Source organism: Telopea speciosissima, chromosome 1, assembly GCF_018873765.1.
Source record: "Telopea speciosissima isolate NSW1024214 ecotype Mountain lineage chromosome 1, Tspe_v1, whole genome shotgun sequence".
Taxonomy (NCBI): Eukaryota; Viridiplantae; Streptophyta; class Magnoliopsida; order Proteales; family Proteaceae; genus Telopea; species Telopea speciosissima.
Window position 1 is genome coordinate 68,346,978 of NC_057916.1, and position 22,059 is coordinate 68,369,036.

Sequence of the window (22,059 nt, forward strand, 5' to 3'; positions counted from 1 at the left end):
TCACGTATTTAATCCTCCAAATTATGTCTCACATAGCATTTCATCTTCTTTAAAGTTAAACTAATGTTCCTTGTTCCCTGTATTATCTTTGAAGTTGGAAGGTATTGATTATGATTAGTATCTGTGGGACCTCTGTGTACACTGCCAAACCCTTGTAACACTGTCACTACCATTGTGAACACTACAATAACTGCTGGGGATGATGGAATACTGTCCAGTCACTGCCTGCCCTGCCAAAAAACTGCCAACTCATCTAGAATGCTGCCTGAACTGGCCTAACCTCTGTAACTGCCACTGTACACTGTCTCCACCACTACAGTTGCACTAAGATGCACAGTGTTGATAACAACAACACACAGTGTTGACAACAATGACAACCAACACACAGTCACTGCCATTTGCACTATGCGTTCAACAGGGACTTGGGAACTTTCATTCCTTGATAGATAACAGACGCAGCATAGAGCTATTGGTAAGTCTTAAAGAATAATATGATAGTAGATTGCAATGTCTAGAAAGGAAATGACTTGTAAATGTATGATGCAGTCAAGATTGTCCAATTGGGTTAATTTGGCCTCAGAAGACTTTATTTCGGCCCATTGTTGGGTTCTATGGACCTTGAGCTTTTCTTATTTTTTGGTTTATTGATTTAATGAGCCTAATTTATAGGCCCATAAAGTGGGGATAATGTTTGTACAGGGGATTAGTAATTAAATTGAGTGTTTAAGTTAGATTAAGATCATAGTTGTCATGGCGACGCCATGTCGTCCTGGCGCTGGAGAGGGTTGCATGGCGACCCTCTTTGATTTCTTCTTCCTGTCTCTCTTTCCCTCTTCGATTTCTTCTTCCTGCCTTCGATTTCTTCTTCCCTCTTCGATTTCTTCTTTCCCTCTTCAATTTCTTTCGATTTCTTCTTCTTGTCTTCTTTCCCTCTTCGATTTCTTCTTCCTGTCTTCTTTCCCTCTTCGATTTTTTCTTCGATTTCTGAATTTTCTTCTTAAAACTTGAGAAACAATAGAGAAAAAATAAAACATGGCTTGAGTATACATCTATTAACACATTAAAAATAGAGAAAATAAAAAATAAAACATGGTCGACATGCTCGCCATGGCAACGCCATGGCGGGCGACATGTCGATATATCGACGTGACACCCCTCCACCGACTTGGATCGCCGTGACGCCATGACAACTATGATTAAGATACTTAATAGCTAGATAGAATTCTGTTTTGAGTTTATTTACATCATTGAATGTATTAGAGTGATTATGAGTCCTTTTATGAGTCAAATTAGGAATTTTAGAATGTCTATATATATGTAATACATCCCCCATCACTTGGATATGATTTGAGTAAAGCATATGACTTTTTTTTAAGAGTTTTGGAGCTGTTGAGTAGTGCGTACGGGATTGGTATCCCAAATCTGATTTCTTCTGTTCTCTTCTGTTGTCTTCTTCTCTCTTCTTCCTCCCAAGAAGATCGATCTCATCTCTCTTCCCACCCCTTCCATTAAGCTGATTTCTTCCCTTAACAACGCAGTTGCTTCCTTTATATCAGATCTGACCTCAAATTGGATTATTGGGCCTGCTTGCATCTGAGATTCTTAATCCGTATTTTTTCAGATTGCATCAATTTGTATCAGAGTGCCGAACTTGAGGCTACATCATCGAGGTTGATCGGTACGATTTACTCCTTTTGATTAGAGGTCGTTTTCGTAAATTGCAAACATAACTTTGTAATCTCCATACAAGGGTTCTTGATTTAAGACAGCTTGTTGGGAGCTTGCCTATGATAACCGCTTCTATGATAAGGTGTCAAGCATGATAGAATCTTCAGAAAGCGGATCAGAGGTGGTTAACAAAAGCAACGATCAAATTGAAGTACACGGCTCGATCAAGATTGAAGATGAGGAATTGATTGACAGTCCGGTTACAGTTATGAAATCCTACAATCATGTTCCAATCGTAAAGATGTTGTTTGTCAATGATCATCAAAAGATCGCGACAATTGATCGTGAGATGCATTGGATCGTCGCCCTATCAAATCCAATGTTTGTAGATGCCGATCGAGTGATGCTGATTCTCCCATTTTATAAAACTCGAGGGTGAGTTTTTCTCAACACCGGGGGAATTGATGCAGTTCAGATTTTCCAATTGGGTCAATCGAGCCTCAGAAGACTTATTTTGGTCCATGATGGGATTCTATGGACCTTGAGCTTCTTATTTTTGGGTTTATTGATGTAATGAGCCTAATTTATAGGCCAATAAAGTGGAGATGATGTTAGTACACGGGATTAGTAGTTAAATTGAGTATTTGAGTTAGATTAGGATACTTAATAGCTAGATAGAAATTTGTTTTGAATTTATTTACTTTATTGAATGTATAAAAGTGATTAGGAGTCCTTTTCTGAGTCAAATTAGGAATTTTAGAATGTCTATATATATGTAATACATCCCCCAGCACTTGGATATAATTTGAGTAAAGTATATGACTTTTTTTAAAGAGTTTTGGAGCTGTTGAGTAGTGCATACGGGATTGGTATCCCAAACCTAATTTCTTCTTTTCTCTTCTTCTCTCTTCTTCCTCCCAAGAAGAGCGATTTCATCTCTCTTCCCTCCCCTTCCATCAATCTGATTTCTTCCTTAACAACGCAGTTGCTTCCTTTATCTTAGATCTGATCACAAATTGGATTATTGGGCCTGCTTGCATCTGAGATCCTTAATCTGGATTTTCAGATTGCATCAATGTACATGAGGGGCTAGGAATATTTGTAGAGATGAAGTAGAAAGAAACATTATCGATGTCATGCATGTTATTTTTTAGATGTTTGTGTTGTAAGGTTCTCATGGATCCAGATGATAGCATTGCAAAATTGATAGTTATAATCTGATTGGGATCTAAAGATAGCATAAGCGTTTTCTGGAAAAGCATTCAATTGTTTGAATTTTGCGCCCTTTTCTTGTATGGGGAGTTTATAATCTTTTTATCCAATTGGTATATATTTTCAGTCACTTGGACAAGAAGGTTGAGAAGGTGGATTATCCCCATCAAATCCCTCCAGTTAGTTCTTTTTAACCCTTAAGCCCCATAGTTTTCTTACTAAAAAGTGAAAATCACTACCCGAATCTACCTGTTGCCTGGTCTGATGCAATTGACAGGAACCAATTAGGTCTGGCTTCTTCCACCTCGCAAAATGTGGTAGCTGGCACATTCCTTTTGACTGTAATTTTCAACTACAAATCATCCTATTTTTATATTGATACCCAATAGTCGGGTTTTAGAGGGAAAGGATCCTCAAATTTCCCCTCATCTTTGGAACCTCATGCTTGCATCCTATGCCATTTGGAGTTCGGAGTCCAGTCAAGGCTTTAAATTCTGCTCTGATAAAGTTTAGAACATGATAGTGAGAACATAACTTCAGCAATCTCCATACAAATTTGCCTTATTTTGGAAGTTGCGGCATCTTTATATGACTTTGGTCAATTTTATAAAAACCATCATAGTATTTTCAATGTTCTTTTCTGGTTGGATTCAACTGAACTATGCTGAAATTAAATAACGTGCTTCATATAGATTTCACTTCTTTTAGTCCAGATTATCTATAGCTCTTAGTTGGGACATTTCTGGTGTGTTCTGTCTCCCTTGAAGAGTATCTTTTCTACAGCACACAAGTAGGATGTCTTCATGTTATTCAACTCTGAGAGGCGCTGATGCAGATTCATCACCAAATAGGGCTTGTTTCATTGGGAATAAGTCTAGGGTTGGGTTACATACATGTTGGGCCTTTGATCCCGTAGGTTTCTAATGTAATAGGCCATTTTTATGGGCCTAAAATATGGGTATATAGGTTGCATACGGGATTAGTCCAATACTTAGTTTATTTTTATGTTTTTTAATTGAACTGGTTCAAATTGGTTGCATCCAATTGGTTCAATTTAAGTGATCATGTGACTTGGTTAAGAGGTCCTGTGACAACTTAAGTGGTCATGTGATGTAGGTTGCGTTGGATTAAGACTCTATAAGTCCAGCCATGTTTTGAGTCTATTTCCTTTAGTATTCTAGTTTCCTAGTCAGTTTAAGTTACCTAATAGGTTAGGGATAGGGTTAGGCCATTCCTTTTTAGTGTCTAAGTCTATTTTTGAGTATTCTATATAAGTTTGTAAGGAAGGCCAGCATTAAATACGAATTTGATTAATAAAAATTAGCTTTATGCTTGCTGCCATTGCTGCTGCTATTTGTGAGTGTATATCCTTGTGGATCTCAAGGTGGTAAAGGGTAGGTGGACTTCTGCGACTCCTTGCATTGTGAAGATCGGGAGGCTCTTTCAAATCATCAAGCTGCTGCCATTGTCCTACAATACAGTGAGTTTGAACCTGTTTTCTAATTTTAAACCTTCTTCTATCATCCTTCATCTTCCCTTAGACCTAATCCACAATCCCCTCCATCCATCAAACCCTAATTCTTCATTAAACCTGCACTCCTACCTCCACTAGAATTCCCCCATAACTCCAGTTTTAGACATCACTTTCGAACCCTACTTCCAGCTTATATTCCCCACACCAATCCCCACATTCGACCTTAACCCTAGCCCTTAGTCTCCACTTTAACCCCTCCATTACCCCACTCCGTTAAACCTAAAAAACCTGCAACTCGATTCTGCCCAACTGCAGAATTTTAGAACCCTTCCAAACCCAAATATTCTTATGCCATTAAAGCCTCCTAAACCTGCATATTAAAGTCATATAAGACCCATTCCCAAATTCCCATCCTAAACCCTAGAATTAACCTAAAACCTAGTGCTGTCCATTCGAACCAGCAACCCCTTTTGCTATTGATCCTATTATCTGGCTCCTAGTAGGACTCCTACCTATCTTCAATATGATCTCTGTACCTTTCTCTGTCTTCTCTGTATTGATCTCTCCTTGGGGCTCTTTGTACTACCGAATTGACTTGATATCTGTCCTTTTTTAGGGGAATGTTGTTTACAAGAGGCACAATTGGCCTTTGTTCTATTGCCAACATTCGATCACCAAGGGCTTGCTGGTCTGTTGAAATCTTCTGTCGCATAGTCATAATTGCATCAAGGGAATTGGGTGGGGGTGGTTGTGTGGGGTCCACAGCAAGGGTGCCATGTTCAGCCATGGCTTTGATACCAAATAATATAGTCCTAGATAAGTAGGAGTCCTACTAGGAGCCAGATAACAGGATCAATAGTAAAAGGGGTTGCTGGTTCGAATGGGCAGCACTAGGTTTTAGGTTAATTCTAGGATTTAGGATGGGAATTTGGGAATGAGTCTTATATGACTTTAATATGCAGGTTTAGGAGGTTTTAATGGCATAAGAATATTAGGGTTTGGAAGGGTTCTAAAATTCTGCAGTTGGGCAGAATCGAGTTGCAGGTTTTTTAGGTTTAATGGAGTGGGGGAATGGAGGGGTTAAAGTGGAGACTAAGGGCTAGGGTTAAGGTCGAATGTGGGGATTGGTGTGGGGAATATAAGCTGGAAGTAGGGTTCGAAAGTGATGTCTAAAACTGGAGTTATGGGGGAGTTCTAGTGGAGGTAGGAGTGCAGGTTTAATGGAGAATTAGGGTTTGATGGATGGAGGGGATTGTGGATTAGGTCTAAGGGAAGATGAAGGATGATAGAAGAAGGTTTAAAATAAGAAAACAGGTTCAAACTCACTGTATTGCAGGACAATGGCAGCAGTTTGATGATTTGAAAGAGCCTCTCGATCTTCACACTGCAAGGAGTCGTAGGAGTCCAGCTACCCTTTACCACCTTGAGATCCATAAGGATATACACTCACAAAGAGCAGCAAGCATAAAGCTAATTTTTATTAATCAAATTCGTATTTAATGCTGGCCTCCCTTACAAACTTATATAGAAGACTCAAAAATAGACTTAGACACTAAAAAGGAATGACTTAACCCTATCCCTAACCTATTAGGTAACTTAAACTGACTAGGAAACTAGAATACTAAAGGAATAGACTCAAAACATGGCTGGACTTATAGAGTCCTAATCCAGCCCAACCTACATCACATGACCACTTAAGTTGTCACAGGACCACTTAACCAAGTCACATGATCACTTAAATTGAACCAATTGGATGCAACCAATTTGAACCGGTTCAATTAAAAAACATAAAAATAAACTAAGTATTGGACTAATCCCGTATGCAACCTATATACCCATATTTTAGGCCCATAAAAGTGGCCTATTACATTAGAAACCCATGGGATCAAAGGCCTAACATGTATGTAACCCAACCCTAGACTTCCAATGAAACAAGCCCTATTTGGTGATGAATCTGCAATTCTGCATCAGGCACATACATGAAAACATCTATTCCACATGATAAATTTTATGATCACTTTAGTCTCCTACCTTTTTATAAGTAATGAAAGAAGTACAAAGGAGAAAAAGCTTTGCCTGATGATTTGGCAAAATTGGGGGAGGGGGGAGGCATAAACATGTTTTAGGTGACCTCCCTTGTGAAATTTACACTACTTTGGCAAATAGGGTGTGATGTATTGTTGTTGTAGGTGGGTTAGCTCTTTGAGCTTCCTTTCCCCACTTGGAGGCCTGCACTCAGTTTCTATTCCCCCCCCCCTCTTTTCTAGGTACTATTAGTTATTTTCTTTGTTTGTCTATTTGTAACCAAGAAGGTTAAAACAAAATTTATAACCGCACCTTTTTGCCCTTGTAGAGCTATGTGCCAATTATTTAGAGGGGCCAAATATGTAAATTTGTATGTTACTACTCTCTCTCTCTCACAATCAAGGTTCTAAGTATGCACAACAGGTCCGGAATTGCCGTTGGCCGATTCTTGCTTCCACTTCCACTACTTCCGTCTCTTCTCACTCCAGACTCTCAGGTGCCGCCAAATACAAACTGTAGACCCTCAAGACCCGCCTATGCATTCCCAGTGGTTGCAGGTTGCCCCTTACAAGATCATGATGTGCTGTGAAGAAATCTAAGTCGAGGAAGACGATTTTGAAGTAGAAATAGAGGAGCCTAGAAATGTTTTTAATTATCCGAAAAAGGTAATTTTTTGGGCATTTAGTCAAGGGTATCTGTTCCTCCAGAAGGTTGGAGGGTAGATGTTTGACTGAAGTATTATGTCTTGTGATTAAATGATGAATGATGACATGGTGAAAATTGAGGAGAGAGAGATACCGCCAAATGAAGATTTCAGATATTTGGGGTCTATGTCTATCATACACAAAGAAGGTGACATAGATGATGATGTTTCACAAAGAATTAAAGTGGGATGGATGAAATGGATGTGCGGCAAAACTAAGAAGGATAAAGTGAGGAATGAACGTATTAGAGCTGATGTGGGAGTTGCCCCGATCAGCGACAAGCTCCGAGAATGTCTTCGGAGGTGGTTTGGCCATGTGCAACAGAGGCCTGGGGACGCCCCCGTATGGAGGAGTGATCTGATTCTGATTGAAGGAGCCAAAAGAGCTCGGGGAAAGCCTAAAATGATCATAGGTGAGGTTGTGAAGAATGACAAGTATGACTATTGGAGGGCAATGATCCACATTGTCAACACCATGTAGCTAAGATTTTCTTGATTTCCTGGGCTATCCTCTTTCCTCTTATTTTCATTTTCCATTTCTCACATTTTTTGTCTCATTTCTTCATTCCTTTTACTTTCCTTCCCCTTTGTGTGGATCTCAGTTTTCCCTACTTTGTTTTGAAAGGATCCATGTAGCCGACCCCATTTAGTTGGGATAAGGCTGAGTTGTTATTGTTGCCAAGTTTGTCCCCAAACAATAGATTCTAATTCCCTTCTTGTCCCATTGTTTGTTATTTACCAATAAACCCTTGGAAATTTTGGTTTATTATAATTTTGCCACTGCTCCTTTTTGTAACTTGGGTATTTGGTATTTGGTATTTGGATGGGCCCATAGTGACCCCAATAGGTATTTTGACCTGGGTTCCGCATCAATTGGAGATTGCATGAAGTAATTATAGATTTGCCATTATCTTGTTCATCTTGGCTATTTTTTGATTTGGTAACTCACCGGATGTCGACTTCTTTATTTTTTTCTTCCCGAGAGTGATGTCGATGGTCAACTCTGCAGATGTTCTTGGTTTATTTGCTGCCATATGATGATGAGTTCTCTTTTTTGCATCCTATGCATTATTTATCCTCGTGTAGTGCTACACGTGAGGGGGTTATTCATGTCAAGTGTCATCTATTTATTTGAAGACTATTATTATCTGTTCGTGTCATCTGCTTGTGTCCTTAACGACAATTTTATCTTATAAAGGTGGTTACTTATTTGCAGCAACCTTATTCTGTTATTTGTGGTTCGTAGCAACCTTATGCTGTTACTTGGGGTTCCCAACAACCTTGTATGGTTACCAGTGGTTCGCAGCAACCTATGTGGCACTCTTATCAATGGTCCGTAGCAACCTTTGCTGCACTGTTAACAGTGGTCACAACGACCTATGCAATACTTTTATCAGTGGTTTGCAGCGACCTATGCTGCATTTTTATGTCTTTGTGAAGATTACTACTTGCTTTCCTTGAGAAGGGCTTATGATGTTGCTGACTTGCTGTTGCTACTATGATATTTTGGATTGCGGTTGGTGTTCTCTGCCGCTTATTTTATTTGTTGCTGTCTGGATTTATTCGACACGAAGAGTTTTTCTATACTATTGTTGCTAATGATTGGTGTGCTTGAGTTGGTATTGCCATCGGAATGAAGTTCTCAGTGCTCACTGATGTTTACGATTGTATATATATGTTCAAGACTAGTTCTGCTGTTAATATCTGTTCTTATTGTTCCAAGTTGGAGCCTTTTGATATATATATATATATATATATATACTCCAGACTGAGGAGAAGTGTTGAATATTGTACCGTAGGAGGAGAGTTAGAGTTTAGTCAAGAGTGGGAGAAGTCTAAGTTGAGTCGGTCTATGTTAGTCATTGTTATTTACTTTAGTTTGTCTTTGGTTGTAATTAGACTCTTAGTATGTTTCCTACTAAGAGTTAGTTGCTTGATTAATATAAGGGAGTGGCTTTCCATGATGGAGGCATTCCATTCCATCTCTATTGTGTTCACCCTTTCTCTTTTTTATTAAAAACAGAAAAGAAAAAAGGAACAGCTCTTGGTTCTGCAATGAAATGATTACTACCTTCATACTCTTCAACTGAACATGGTATTGATTTGTGGACCATGTACATGATTTATCTCATGTTGCTTTATTGTTTTAACTAGAGAATATCTATTTCAGATTGGATATTTGGTTGTTAGTCATCATAATATGTGTTGTATAGGGTGCTTATCCTTGCTGTGATTTCCTCTTTCAGGAGACATTGAAGCACTTAGCATCAATTGATCTAATTGAATTGTGCAATGAGGCAAAAGTTGAGTGCTGTCGGGCAACTAGAGACTTAAGGAGCTGTGGACGCTATGTGGATTCTGTGTTGAATTCATGTGGACATGCGTCACTTTGTGCAGAGTGTAGTCAACGTTTTGAGCTATGTCCAGTTTGTCGGGCTCCAATACCAACAAATGGCAATAGAGTCCGGCTTAGACTTTATTATGAATGCATAGAGGCCGGTCTTATCTCCAAAAGATGTGATGATAGATTTCAAAAGAAAGATGGTGACAAGCACTTATCTGCCGATGTTGAACGTCTTTATTGTCTATTTGATGTTGCCACGGATAACAAATTGGTTTCTTTGATCTGCCATTGTATCCTTTTATAGATTCTCATTACATTGGATCTACTGGTAAGCTGTTATGAGTTAAATGAGGACTTGGTTAAACTTGTATCCATCAACAGGCATTTTGAAGAGATGGTGGCTGATACATTCTTCTCTTTGCTATTCTACTTATTTAAATTTAGGAAGGGGACCAATTTTGTTGATAAATTGTTGATTACTGGTTGACATGCTTTGTCTTTTGTACATTGCAAATGTCATTCCTCATCCATATTTTTTGAAAGTTTAAGGAAGTTTACATTTCCTCCTTTCTTGGGTCCCCGTCCCCATAGAGGAATTTATGAACTGAAAATAAAAATTAGTATTGAAATATAAAATTTGAAAATTTTCCATTCTTTATTTATTATCAGTCACAGCATATGAGTTTACCAATGCTCTTTGGTACCATTTACAGATTAGATAATTTTTTTTGAAAATTTAAAATTTTAAAGTTTCATCTCCTTCAGAAACATTCATATTTAGTTCCCCCTTCAAACCATTTTTAATATAAAGAAATGTTTTCGGAAATGTTGGGGATGATTGTGACTTAAGTGTTGTACATCCATCCATCCATGCCTTCTTGTTTGTAATTCCAGCATTATTTTGAGTTCTTAACAAATCCAATAGATGTTACGGATGTTTGTATGGATGAAAGTGCTGTGTCCAGTGATCCAGCGATTGCTTTTCTTTTGGATGAAGTGGTTGTTAAGAATTGGTGCAAGCGGACTTTCAGAAACATCATCAGAGATCTTCGGGATATTTGTATCCTTATAAATGGTTTATTTTATTTGCTTTCACTTCTGAGGCATGAGTTCCTTTTGTACCAATTTATTCTTACCATAGGCTGTAGAGCTTATGCCCTTAGCTGTCTTTAACAGATACCCTTGTTACAGAAGAGATGGAAAGTAAATTACGTTTACTTTCGAAGTTTTTGGTGCGGCTTACCGCGATTTCCAATGTTCTTGAGGTTTTGGAATTAGCATTCCAGGAAACTCTTTCTGCACAGTTTCATGACTTGCATCACCTTCAGGAGAATGTATCAAAGGCAAAGCAGGTGTAATTACTTGATGCCCTTGTTCACTTGATATTCAATGGATGAGTTTACTGTACAAGTTCAGATACTGTTGTTTGTTTACTTTCTAGTTGAGTAAGTAAAATCTGTAGGTCACTGTTTTACAAGTATCTAGGGAAAAATCTTAAGTTGGACTTTTCAATTTTTCATAGAGGCAGGCAAAAGGATCATTATCTGGGATTTTAGCTTAGATCCATACGGACCATACCTTCTTTATTACCCACTTCAATTAAGTTTCTGTTGTTTGGAATGGATTTTCTCCCTAAATGATATGGTAAAGTTTGTCCTGGGATATTTTTAGCATTTTTCTCTTGGTATAAAAAGTAGTGATTATATGAAGTTATAGTCAATAAATTTTAGATGGAAGGCCCTTGGATCTTCCTGTTAAATATTATGGGCATGAGAATACTGTTTAAGTAGAATAGGAAAAGGAAAATGACTGTTACACATCCATCAGTGGGATCTTTGTATACATGAATCAAACCAAATTTGCTTTACTTATGGAACCTCAGTTAGTATGGCTCAGACTTCTTTATGATTTTAGACTCAACCAAATCATCTTTTTTAATGATTGACTTATTTAAGATAATAGTCTCAACCAATTCATTTTTTTTAATGACATGTGCATGGGACTCAACATAGTTTTATGAGTGTGGATTTTAATTTGTTCTAACATGTACATTTATGGTGACTTTTGTATGCTTTTATGGGATCATCTCAGAAAACTAGAGCATATAATGAATCGGGTTTGAGTTGGATCCAATTCTGATATACTACCAAATGACCCAAACCTGACTCGGACCCCATGATGTTGGATCTAAATCCTAATGGGTCATGTATGGGTCAGATCTGGATATATAATTCTAATCTTTGGTTAATTTTGTACCAAGGATATATAGGGACTTTACAAGGCACAGCCCGAAACTGGTTCTGTTGAAAGTTGGATGTGAAATTGTGATCCAAACTCAGATTAAACCGATTTGAATTAGAGCAGATCTCAGATCTAATCTTCTCCATTATGCCCTACAGAAAGCCCATATGCTCTGTCTTAATGACTCATGATTTTCTTGTGAAATACTTTTGTGCATGGTAAATGAGGTTTGGATTTCTGTCCATTGATTTTATCTTTAGCTGCATTAGCATAACAAATAACAAGATCTTTTGTTTAACTAGATAGTTTCTTGCTGTCTGCGTGCATGCATCTATGCGCATGTGTGCAGGCTGTGTATCCATGTGCATGTATCTCTCATGAATTGTGTTTAAAGAATTGCCTGCAGCAATCTTCTTTTTTGTTCAGTTTGGCATTTACGAAACTTTTGTCTTAGAAATTATTATCTAGGGAGAAATTAGTGAAAATGTGATTTGGTCACAGAGATGTGTGTGTAAGCTAGACTTCTACACTGTCACAGTAAAATTTTTCGGTATTATTTGAAAAATCTTTTGTTTATGGAGATATACTTTTTTCATCTTTCATAGTATTCATAGAATCCATTACACTGTCATCTTATTATATAATACAGTGAATGTACCACATATCAAGTATACTTTAGAAGTTCTAGATAAGGTGTTCAGTTTTGACAAAAACTTCACTGTTACAATTCTTTGCTGATGATCTTTGCTCTGCTTAACTTGTTGTCCTCAGCATTTGGAGATCATGACTTGGTGTATAAGACATCAGTTTCTTGAGAATGTCAGGTCACGTTATTCCAACTTCACTTCATGGCACTCTGTTGTTCGTGAAAGGAAATCAGCTGCAATGAAGCGTTCGTGGCCAGAGTCAATAAATAAATCTGCTGGATCTGCCGGGCAGGATGGATCCACTCTCTTCATTGAAGATGCACTGTCAAATCTTGAGAGAGAACAGGGATATGAACTGGGAATGATGGAGGACCTAGAAGTTACATCCCTGCAGAAGAAGGATGGGGGTTTGTCATTCTTCAGGTCTAAAACGGATGGGGTTGAAGGGTGCTATCCATTTGAAGATTTACGAATTGCTGCAGATATACTTTTTTTACATGGAAGCTCGGATATGATAGAAGCAAAGCGAGCTATTGTATCCTTTTCTATTCCCCTTTTAGATGCTTGTGCTTTGGAGCATGGTTTGAAATTTTGGATTTCTCCCTCTGCTGAAACCAAAATATTTTGATGAAATTTTGGTAAATTTTGCATATAAATTTTGATAAACATTTTGTTTCGGTTTCTTGCTGAACCGAAATATTTTGGTTTCTTGCGAAACTGAAATAATATTCTGTGATTTTGGTGAAATTTCGCCCAAATTTCAAACACTGTTACGGTGCTAATGTACAAACATGTAGAAATTATTTCCCCCCCTCTTTCTTTCCCTTAACTTGAGTGCAGTTCCTCTACTACTTGTTTGATCGGCATTGGACGATGCCTGATGCAAAATGGAGGTATTTAGTAGATGATTTTGCTGGTACCTTTGGTATAACCAGGCATTCACTACTGGAATCCTTGACATTTTATCTTCTTGATGACCATACAGATCAAGCTTTGCAGGTACTCTGCATAAGATCCTCATGCATACTCATGGACTTGACTTCAGTACCTGGTTATATTAAATTCAAATAGAATGTGAACGTGATTTCTTTTGTTTTTACTCGTTATATCTTTATCTACTTCAATGCTACTTCAATGCTAAACTGTTTCTTGTAATTGGAGAAGTCCAGGTTTGACAGTATTTTTTTACTAATAATCATTTTCTTTTTAGTTTCTCTTGGCCATTGAATTTGCTGGCCTTACTGTAGATGGGAGAGTATACCTGATCTGATTGTTGGGATACACCAGAGGCCTTTAGCTTAGCTTCCATAAGTGGCTTCTGAAAATCATTCTGGGGGATGGGAATTTCATGCTTTTGTAGTTATGTTCATGCATAGGGGAAAAGTATCTGTAGAGGATATTGGTGATACTATATCTGACTGTATTTGGATGCCTGCCTCTGAGATGCTTTTCCTGCCCTTTCACAGTTGCTACCTAATCGGCCAATATACAGGGAAAATAACCAGAGGATCCAAAGTCCTTGTTGGATGGTTGTGATGTTTAGAATATGGACTACAAGGGATCCTAGAAGACTTTTTTGGGTGCTTAAAGGTGGTTAATTGAATTGGTCTGGGTGGTCTCATTGAATTGCTTTTTTCCTTGCCTTTGTGTCATTTTCATTTCAATTTCTATACTAGTGTTCCCTTTTTCTTCATTCGTTAGGAAGCTTGTCACCTGCTCCCAGAAATTGCTGGCCCCGCAATGCATGCAAAGATCACACAAGTTCTACTAGAGAGACAGAATCCTGATGCTGCACTGATGGTTTTACGGTGGTCTGGACGTGATGGATTGTGTGCCTACGCAAACACTGAACATGGTGAAGCACAATTAGTTACACTATGTGAAGCGGTGACAGCTGTTCGGGTGAGAGTTGAATGTGGACTCTTGACTGAAGCCTTTATGTACCAGAGGACACATTGCATGAAAGTGAAGGAAGATAACTTGAAGCACGGATCATCCCAGGCCTTTTCGGATGGTTTAAAAGGTCATTTTGAGACTTGGGAGGACCGAATGGAGGCATTGGTATCAGAAATTTGTTGTCTATGTATACGAAGAAATTTGGTTGATCGAATGATAGAGTTGCCTTGGAATTTTGATGAGGAAAGATATCTCCATAGATGCCTCCTGGAATATGCCACTGAAGACCCTTCAACTACTGCTGGTAGTCTTCTTGTGGTATTCTATCTTCAGGTAATTGCGTAGTACCGTTAACCTGAAAATAAAGTCCTCTCTGTCTTGCATGTTGGTTTTTACAAAACCCCCTTTTGGAAGAACTTCTTGTTTAGTATATTGTTTGGTGAATAAGTACGATATAAGCGTCTTCTTGTCTTTTTCTCCCCTATTGTTCAATGTGTATACTCTTAATTGCAATATGGAGTACCATGCAAACATTTGCTAGTATGTGTGGCATGCGTAAATAATTCTTTTAAGGCTATGGTGACATACTTGTGACATCAGCTTTGTGGCCCTGCACCAGGTTAAACCCTCTGAACTGAATGTCCTTTGAATTCTGAGGCTGATTTCCTACAATACTATGACGAATCATGTGCAGGGAATTATTTTATCTAATTGTTTTTGTTGAAATAAGCTGCTTACTGCTTACCTGATTGGGGTAAGCAGTCCTAGTTCCACTAGGATTGGTCCTACCTGTCCTAGCTTACTAGGATTAGTCCTAGTCGAGTTAGGGTGGTTAGTCCCACTTTATTTATGTTTCTTTTTCTTTATTTTTTATTCCTTTTATTGTTTTTCCCAGCCGAGTCCTAGTTTGGGATTCCTAGTTGTATTAGGAATTCCTAGTAGGACTAGGACTGAGTTAAGTTTCTATTTTCAGTTGTAATTCTGTTCTTTATATAAACAGGGCCTGAATGATCGATTTATTCATTCAAGCATTCTCTACATCTCTCTTTTAACATGGTATCAAAGCTAGTCTCTCAGATCTAGCCTGGTTCCTAGCCCCCCACCCTCCTTCCATTATCATTCGATCTCCATCTTCCCCCCCCCCCCCACTCAACTCTCTTCACTTTTTCTGGTTTTTTCTCCACTTAGGGCAGATCTAATGAGGTGATTTGTATATGCTGCCCTAATTTTTCACCTCAACAATTGATGATTTAAGAAGTTCTTTGATCGATAGCTGCTGCCCACACTTCTGCAAATTTTTTTTTGGAGTTGTCCCTTGTTGAAGATCAGATTCTCTTACAATTACAGGCTGGTTTTCTTGGGATCCAACACTGCAGGTTTTTCTGGACAGCTGCTGTCTCTGTTCCTCTTCCTACCATTGAGGCATATATCCATATCACTCTCCAGGTTTTTTTGAACAAATATTCAAGACCTGCTGCTTCTCAATCTGGTTTATTTCTCCTCTCTGCGTGGGCAGTTTTGTTGCACAGATCTGCATCAACTTTGAAGACAGATTCTGCAATTTTTTTTACGACTTGAAGACCCCTGAATCTCAATCGACTTCTCTTATAGGGTTTCCTCAAAACCCTACCTATCGATTTTTTATTTAGGGCTGGTTCTTGTTGCTACAGAAGGGACTCATCTTTCAGTTTTTATATTGTTTTGTCTGCAATATGGGGGACTCAGATGTAACCACGGCCAACTCTGGAGTTGATTCTCAGCCGCGGATAGAATTTCTCCCTTATGCTGCAGCTATTAAACTTGAGGGATCAAATTACCTCATCTGGGCCAGATCTATCTCCTTGACTGTGGCTGATAGGGGACTCACTGGCCATCTTACTGGCACCACCACACAGCCTACTGAAGAAGGTGCTGCCCGTACTAAATGGGCTGCCAATGATGCTATGGTGATGTCCTTTATTAAGAATTCTATGACCACTGACCTCTCCAGTCAATATCTACTCCTTGACACTGCTACCCAGATCTGGACTGCTGTCAAGGGAACTTATGGCCGTTCAGGTAATGATGCTCAGGTGTATGACATCAGGAAGACACTCCAACATACCACTCAGCAGGAGCTGTCTGTCACTAAATACTATGCTGCCCTCAAGTGTTTATGGCAGCAATTGGATCACTATGCTAGGTTTTCACCTACTACTACTACTGACATCACTGCTTATCATTCCTATGTTGATAAGTTTCGGGTCTATGATTTCCTGGCTGGCCTCAATGATGATTATGATCCTATCCGGGTACAAGTCCTTGGTCGGATTCCTTTCCCCACTTCGGAGGAAACTTTTTCTTATGTTCACAGTGAAGAGACAAGAAGGGCTGCCATGATGATTACTCCCAAAGTTGAGAGATCAGCATTACTGACTGCTGCCTCCACTCCCGTTACTTCTTTTGACAGTGTTGGTGCTACCACTACTAAAGAGCCTGTGAAATGTGAGCATTGTCACCAACCATATCACACGAAGGCTCAGTGTTGGAAATTACATGGCAAGCCTGCTGATTTTGAGGCCAAACGAGGACGTGCTAAGTCTAAAAGCAAAGCCAATCACACTGAAAGTGTAGCCCCAACTCCTACTGCTGACATCGGTTTCTCCCAGGAAGAACTCTAGGCTCGCCGTCGTATGTTGAACACATCCGCTGCTTCTACTACGTCTGCTGCCAATACAGGTTCCTTCTTTGCCCGTATAGGTATTTCTTTTGCTGGTCATTGTGCATCGATAGTATCCACTCCATGGATCATAGACTCCGGTGCTACTGATCACATGACAGGTTCTTCTAGCCTTTTTGATACATATTCTCCTGCTTCTGGTAAGGATAAAGTCAAAATTGCTAATGGGTCCCTCTCCTCCATCTCAGGGAAAGGATCCATTGGTTATTCTCCTTCCCTTACCCTGTCATCTGTGTTGCAATTAGCAGTATCACTAAATCCCTAAATTGTAAAGTGACTTTTTTTTCAACTCACTATGTTTTTCAGGAGCTGGACTCGGGGAAGACGATTGGATCGGGTAAAGTGCATGGCGGATTGTACCTGCTTGATGGAGATCCTACACCTACTCAGTCTTTACCTTTGACATCTTTCTCTTTTGAAATACATAAATGGTACTCTAGACTAGGCCATCCCCCCTTAGGAACTTTATCAAATTTATTTCCAGCATTAGTTAAGGATTGTAATAAGGAAGATTTTTTTTGTGAACCTTGTGTCTTGGCTAAACAGACATGTTCAACTTATCCTATTTCTAATAAGAGATCCTCTTCCTTATTTCATACTGTTCATACTGATGTATGGGGGCCTTGTAGGAAAGCTTCCCTGACTGGCCATCGGTGGTATGTCACTTTCATTGACTGCTATTCTAGGTTCACTTGAGTATACCATATGCACACAAAAATTGAAGTTTTTTCTTGCTTTCAGCACTTTCATCAATTAATTAAGACCCAATTTACTGCCACTCTTAAAATTTTGAGGAGTGACAATGGGAAAGAGTATACGGAAGGTCAGTTCCAAAAATACCTTGCTGCCCATGGAATCCTCCATCAGACTAGCTGCGTTGACACTCCAGCCCAAAATGGTGTGGCTGAGAGGAAAAATCGCCACCTCTTGGAGGTGGCTAGAGCTCTTATGTTTGCTCGCAATGTCCCTTCCCTTTATTGGGGAGATGCAGTTCTTACTGCAGCCTATTTAATTAATAGGTTGCCCAGTCGGGTTCTTCTTTCCAAGGCCCCTATTGAGCTATTACTTGGCTCTTCTTCCTTCATAGTCCCACCTAAGGTGTTTGGCTACGTTTGTTATGCCAGGGATACAAGGTCCCCTGGTAAACTTGACCCACGTAGTCTCCGCTGCATTTTCTTGGGTTACTCTGCTACCCAGAAGGGGTACATGTGTTATTACCCTCCTTCCCGCCGGACTTTTGTTAGCATGGATGTTGTTTTTCATGAACATGTTTCATATTATGTGTCCCCACCTCTTCAGAGGGAGAGTGTTATTGAAGATGTGCTGACTATTGACTCTCCACCTCTACTTCAGTCTGTTTACCACGAGTCTGAACCAGTTCGGCCTGACCCCAGTACTTCCCCTGACTCAGGGGGAGAGGTTCCTATACAGGGGGAGACTATCTCTATTCAAGAGGAGCAACCTACCCCGGTCCAGACTCCTATCCAGAGGACTATTAGTGAATTTCAGAGGAGGATTGATGGCCGTACTGTGAAGACCTATGGAAGGAAACATAAGCAGGTTCAATCAACTGTTGCTCTAGTACCCATCCAATTGCCGAACCCGGATCCAGAACCTACCTCTCCACCTGGTAATATTCCTTCTCCTGAATTACCTATTGCTCTTCGCAAAGGTGTCAGGACTTGCATTCAGCATCCCATATCTCATATTGTTGCTTATAACTCACTTTCTCCATCCTTTAATGCTTTTGTTTCCTCTCTTTCTTCTGTTCGTATTCGTAACCATTGGCAGGAAGCTCTATCAGACGGAAAGTGGAAGGCAGCTATGATGGAAGAAATGGAGGCCTTGAAGAAAAATAACACATGGGAACTTGTGGTTCTTCCACCTGGGAAGAAAACCGTTGGATGCAAATGGGTGTTTGTGGTGAAACAGAAGGTTGATGGCACTGTGGATAGGTATAAGGTGCGGCTCGTGGCCAAGGGGTTTACTCAGACATACGGCATTGATTACCAGGAAACTTTTGCACCTGTTGCAAAGTTGAATACTGTTCGTGTGTTATTATCTTGTGCAGTCAACCTTGGATGGGATTTGCAGCAGCTAGATGTAAAAAATGCCTTCCTAAATGGAGCACTGGATGAGGAGGTGTATATGGACGTCCCACCAGGGTTCTCTTGTGACAGAAACCAAGGAAAAGTGTGTAAACTGAAGCGTGCACTTTATGGGCTGAAGCAGTCACCTCGAGCATGGTTTGGCCGGTTCCACAAAGCTATGATTTCTGTGGGCTATAAGCAGAGTAATGCTGATCACACACTCTTTATAAAGAGGACTGGTGAAAAACTCGCTGTTCTTATAGTCTATGTCGATGATATAGTAGTTACTGGTAATGATGGTGATGAGATCAAACGATTGAAGACCTTCCTTGGACAAGAATTTGAGATTAAAGATCTAGGGAAATTACGGTACTTTCTTGAGAATTGGGATTGAAGTGGCCAGATCTTCTAAAAGCATTTTTCTCTCCCAGAGGAAGTATGTCCTAGACTTATTAGCTGAAACCGGGTTGCTAGGCTGCCATCCTTCAGATACTCCTATGGACCCTACTGTTCGACTCAAGGAGAAAGAAGGGGAGCCTGTTGATAAAGGCCGGTACCAAAGACTTTTGGGGAAGTTAATTTATCTCTCACACACCCATCTTGACATTGCTGTCGCCGTGAGTACTGTAAGCCAATTTATGCATGATCCCTATTCTTCTCATATGGAGGTTGTTCTTCGTATCTTACACTATTTGAAGTCAGCTCCTGGAAAAGGAATTCTTTTGTCTACGCATGGTCATCTACGGATAGAAGCATACACTGATTCTGATTGGGCTGGTTCTGCAGATCGCAAGTTTATTTCTGGGTATTGCTCCTTTGTAGGTGGAAATCTTGTCACGTGGCGTAGCAAGAAGCAAAATGTTGTTGCCCGTTCTAGTGCCGAAGCTGATTTTCGAGCTATGGCACAGGATATTTGTGAGTTACTCTGGCTTAAAGGGTTGTTACAAGATCTTGGTGTTGCTATTCGTCTTCCTATGATGTTGTACTGTGACAACAAGGCTGCAATCAGTATAGCACACAATCTTGTACAGCATGATCGTACCAAGCATGTTGAGGTGGATAGGCATTTCATCAAAGAGAAATTAGAAGATGGGCTGATTTGTATTCCTTTTGTGACATCTGCGGATCAACTTGCTGATATCTTCACCAAGGGATTGTCTGGAAAATTGTTTCATCCCAATTTAGTCAAGTTGGGCATGATCGACATCTTTGCTCCAACTTGAGGGGGAGTGTTGAAATAAGCTGCTTACTGCTTACCCGATTCGGGTAAGCAGTTCTAGTTCCACTAGGATTGGTCCTACTTGTCCTAGCTTACTAGGATTAGTCCTAGTCGAGTTAGGGTGGTTAGTCCCACTTTATTTATGTTTCTTTTTCTTTATTTTTTATTCCTTTTATTGTTTTTCCCAGCCGAGTCCTAGTTTGGGATTCCTAGTTGTATTAGGAATTCCTAGTAGCACTAGGACTGAGTTAAGTTTCTATTTTCAGTTGTAATTCTGTTCTTTATATAAACAGGGCCTGAATGATCGATTTATTCATTCAAGCATTCTCTACATCTCTCTTTTAACAGTTTTTTTATAGGGGGGGGGGGGGGGAGTGGGGGTGGAGGGAGGGGGGAGTGTGGTGGAGTTTGGAACCTTTTGAGGTTTGAACCTCCTTCCACCACCCCCAGCCCCCCAAAGAGGAAATCTGAGCTAAGTTGTGCTTTATTGGTTGACCAGTTCTTCATGCTTCAGTGATTTTAATTGATGATTGTAGCAGCAGAGAAAACTGCAATCAGTACTTTTCCAGCTTGAGATGAGAAAGAGAGAAGGAGAAGAGCACAGTCGATGGAGAGGAGGAGGAAAGAAAGCTAGAACAAAATAGGATAATGTCCCTCTCATAGGGTAGTCTTGTATATATATATAATCCCAAGTCAAAACAGCTCTTATTAGGGAGTCTTACTAAGATACTAAGTCTGATTACAATAAGGGGTTATAACTTAAAAGGGGAATAACAACTAACGAGCTAACCTAGAGCTAATCTAGTTACTAGTTACAACTAAAATACTACCCACGGTACAACATACACCATACATGGTACACCACACTACACACGATACACTTTAATACTCCCTCTCAAGCTGGAGTATATATATCTCCCATAGCCAGCTTGGAACAACCACAGGGAAACACAGTTCTGAATAATGCCTTAGTGAACAAATCGCCAAGTTGATTGGACAAGTTGATAAACGGACCGTATTTCTCCCAAAGTGACAATCAACTTCAATATGCTTATTCCTTATGGAAAACCGGATTACTTGCAATATAAATCTCAACTTGATTATCACAATACATATTCATAGGGTTAGCAACTGAAAACCCAACTCTTGAATGAGAGACTTTGGCCACATCATTTCAGCTGCCGTATGTGCTATAGCTCTGTATTTGGCTTCTGCACTCGACCGAGCCACTGTAGTCTGCTTCTTACTCCTCCAAGTAGCAAGATTTCGACCAACAAACGTACATACACAGTAGTAGATCTACGATCACCATTGGTACCAGTCTAGTCAGCATCAGAGTAACCTATAATATCAATGTGACCATGACAACGATAAACAAGGCTTTTTCCAGGATCACTTTTAAGATACTTCAAAATATGACAAGCAACCTCCAAGTTGTCTTGTTTAGAAATTTCCATGAACTGATTAATCACACCCATAACAAATGAAAGATCAGGTCGAGTAATGGTTAGATAAATAAGTCTTCCAGCGTCTTGTTTGTTAGCAAAGTCTTCGTCATCACATGTTCCAAACTTCAGATGAGGATCCATAGGAATATCTATGGGCTTAGAGCATAACATCCCAGTCTCTGATAGAAGATCAAGTACATACTTCCTTTGAGATAAATTGACGCTCTTTGTACTGCGAACAACTTCAATACCCAAAATATATTAAGCATTTCCAAATCTTTCATCTGAAAATGTTGATGCAGATATGCCTTGACATCCTCAATCCTAGAGGTATCATCACCAAAAATAATGATATCATTCACATATACAACCA

The 22,059-nt window shown here is 39.6% G+C and overlaps 1 protein-coding gene across 2 annotated transcripts in view; it reads left to right on the forward strand.

The window, feature by feature from the left end:
* The window catches only part of LOC122669844 (E3 ubiquitin-protein ligase HOS1-like), a 43,312-nt gene that overhangs the window by 1,651 nt on the left and 19,602 nt on the right, over positions 1-22,059 (forward strand). The window contains exons 2-7 of one of the 2 annotated variants that reach the window (XM_043866718.1): positions 9,329-9,716; positions 10,352-10,486; positions 10,603-10,778; positions 12,439-12,849; positions 13,155-13,313; positions 14,016-14,543. In XM_043866718.1, the coding sequence (XP_043722653.1) occupies positions 9,329-9,716; positions 10,352-10,486; positions 10,603-10,778; positions 12,439-12,849; positions 13,155-13,313; positions 14,016-14,543 (1,797 nt within the window). Of the gene's footprint in view, positions 1-9,328; positions 9,717-10,351; positions 10,487-10,589; positions 10,779-12,438; positions 12,850-13,154; positions 13,314-14,015; positions 14,544-22,059 lie in introns of those variants that run through there. The other variant, XM_043866727.1, reaches the window with a different exon arrangement.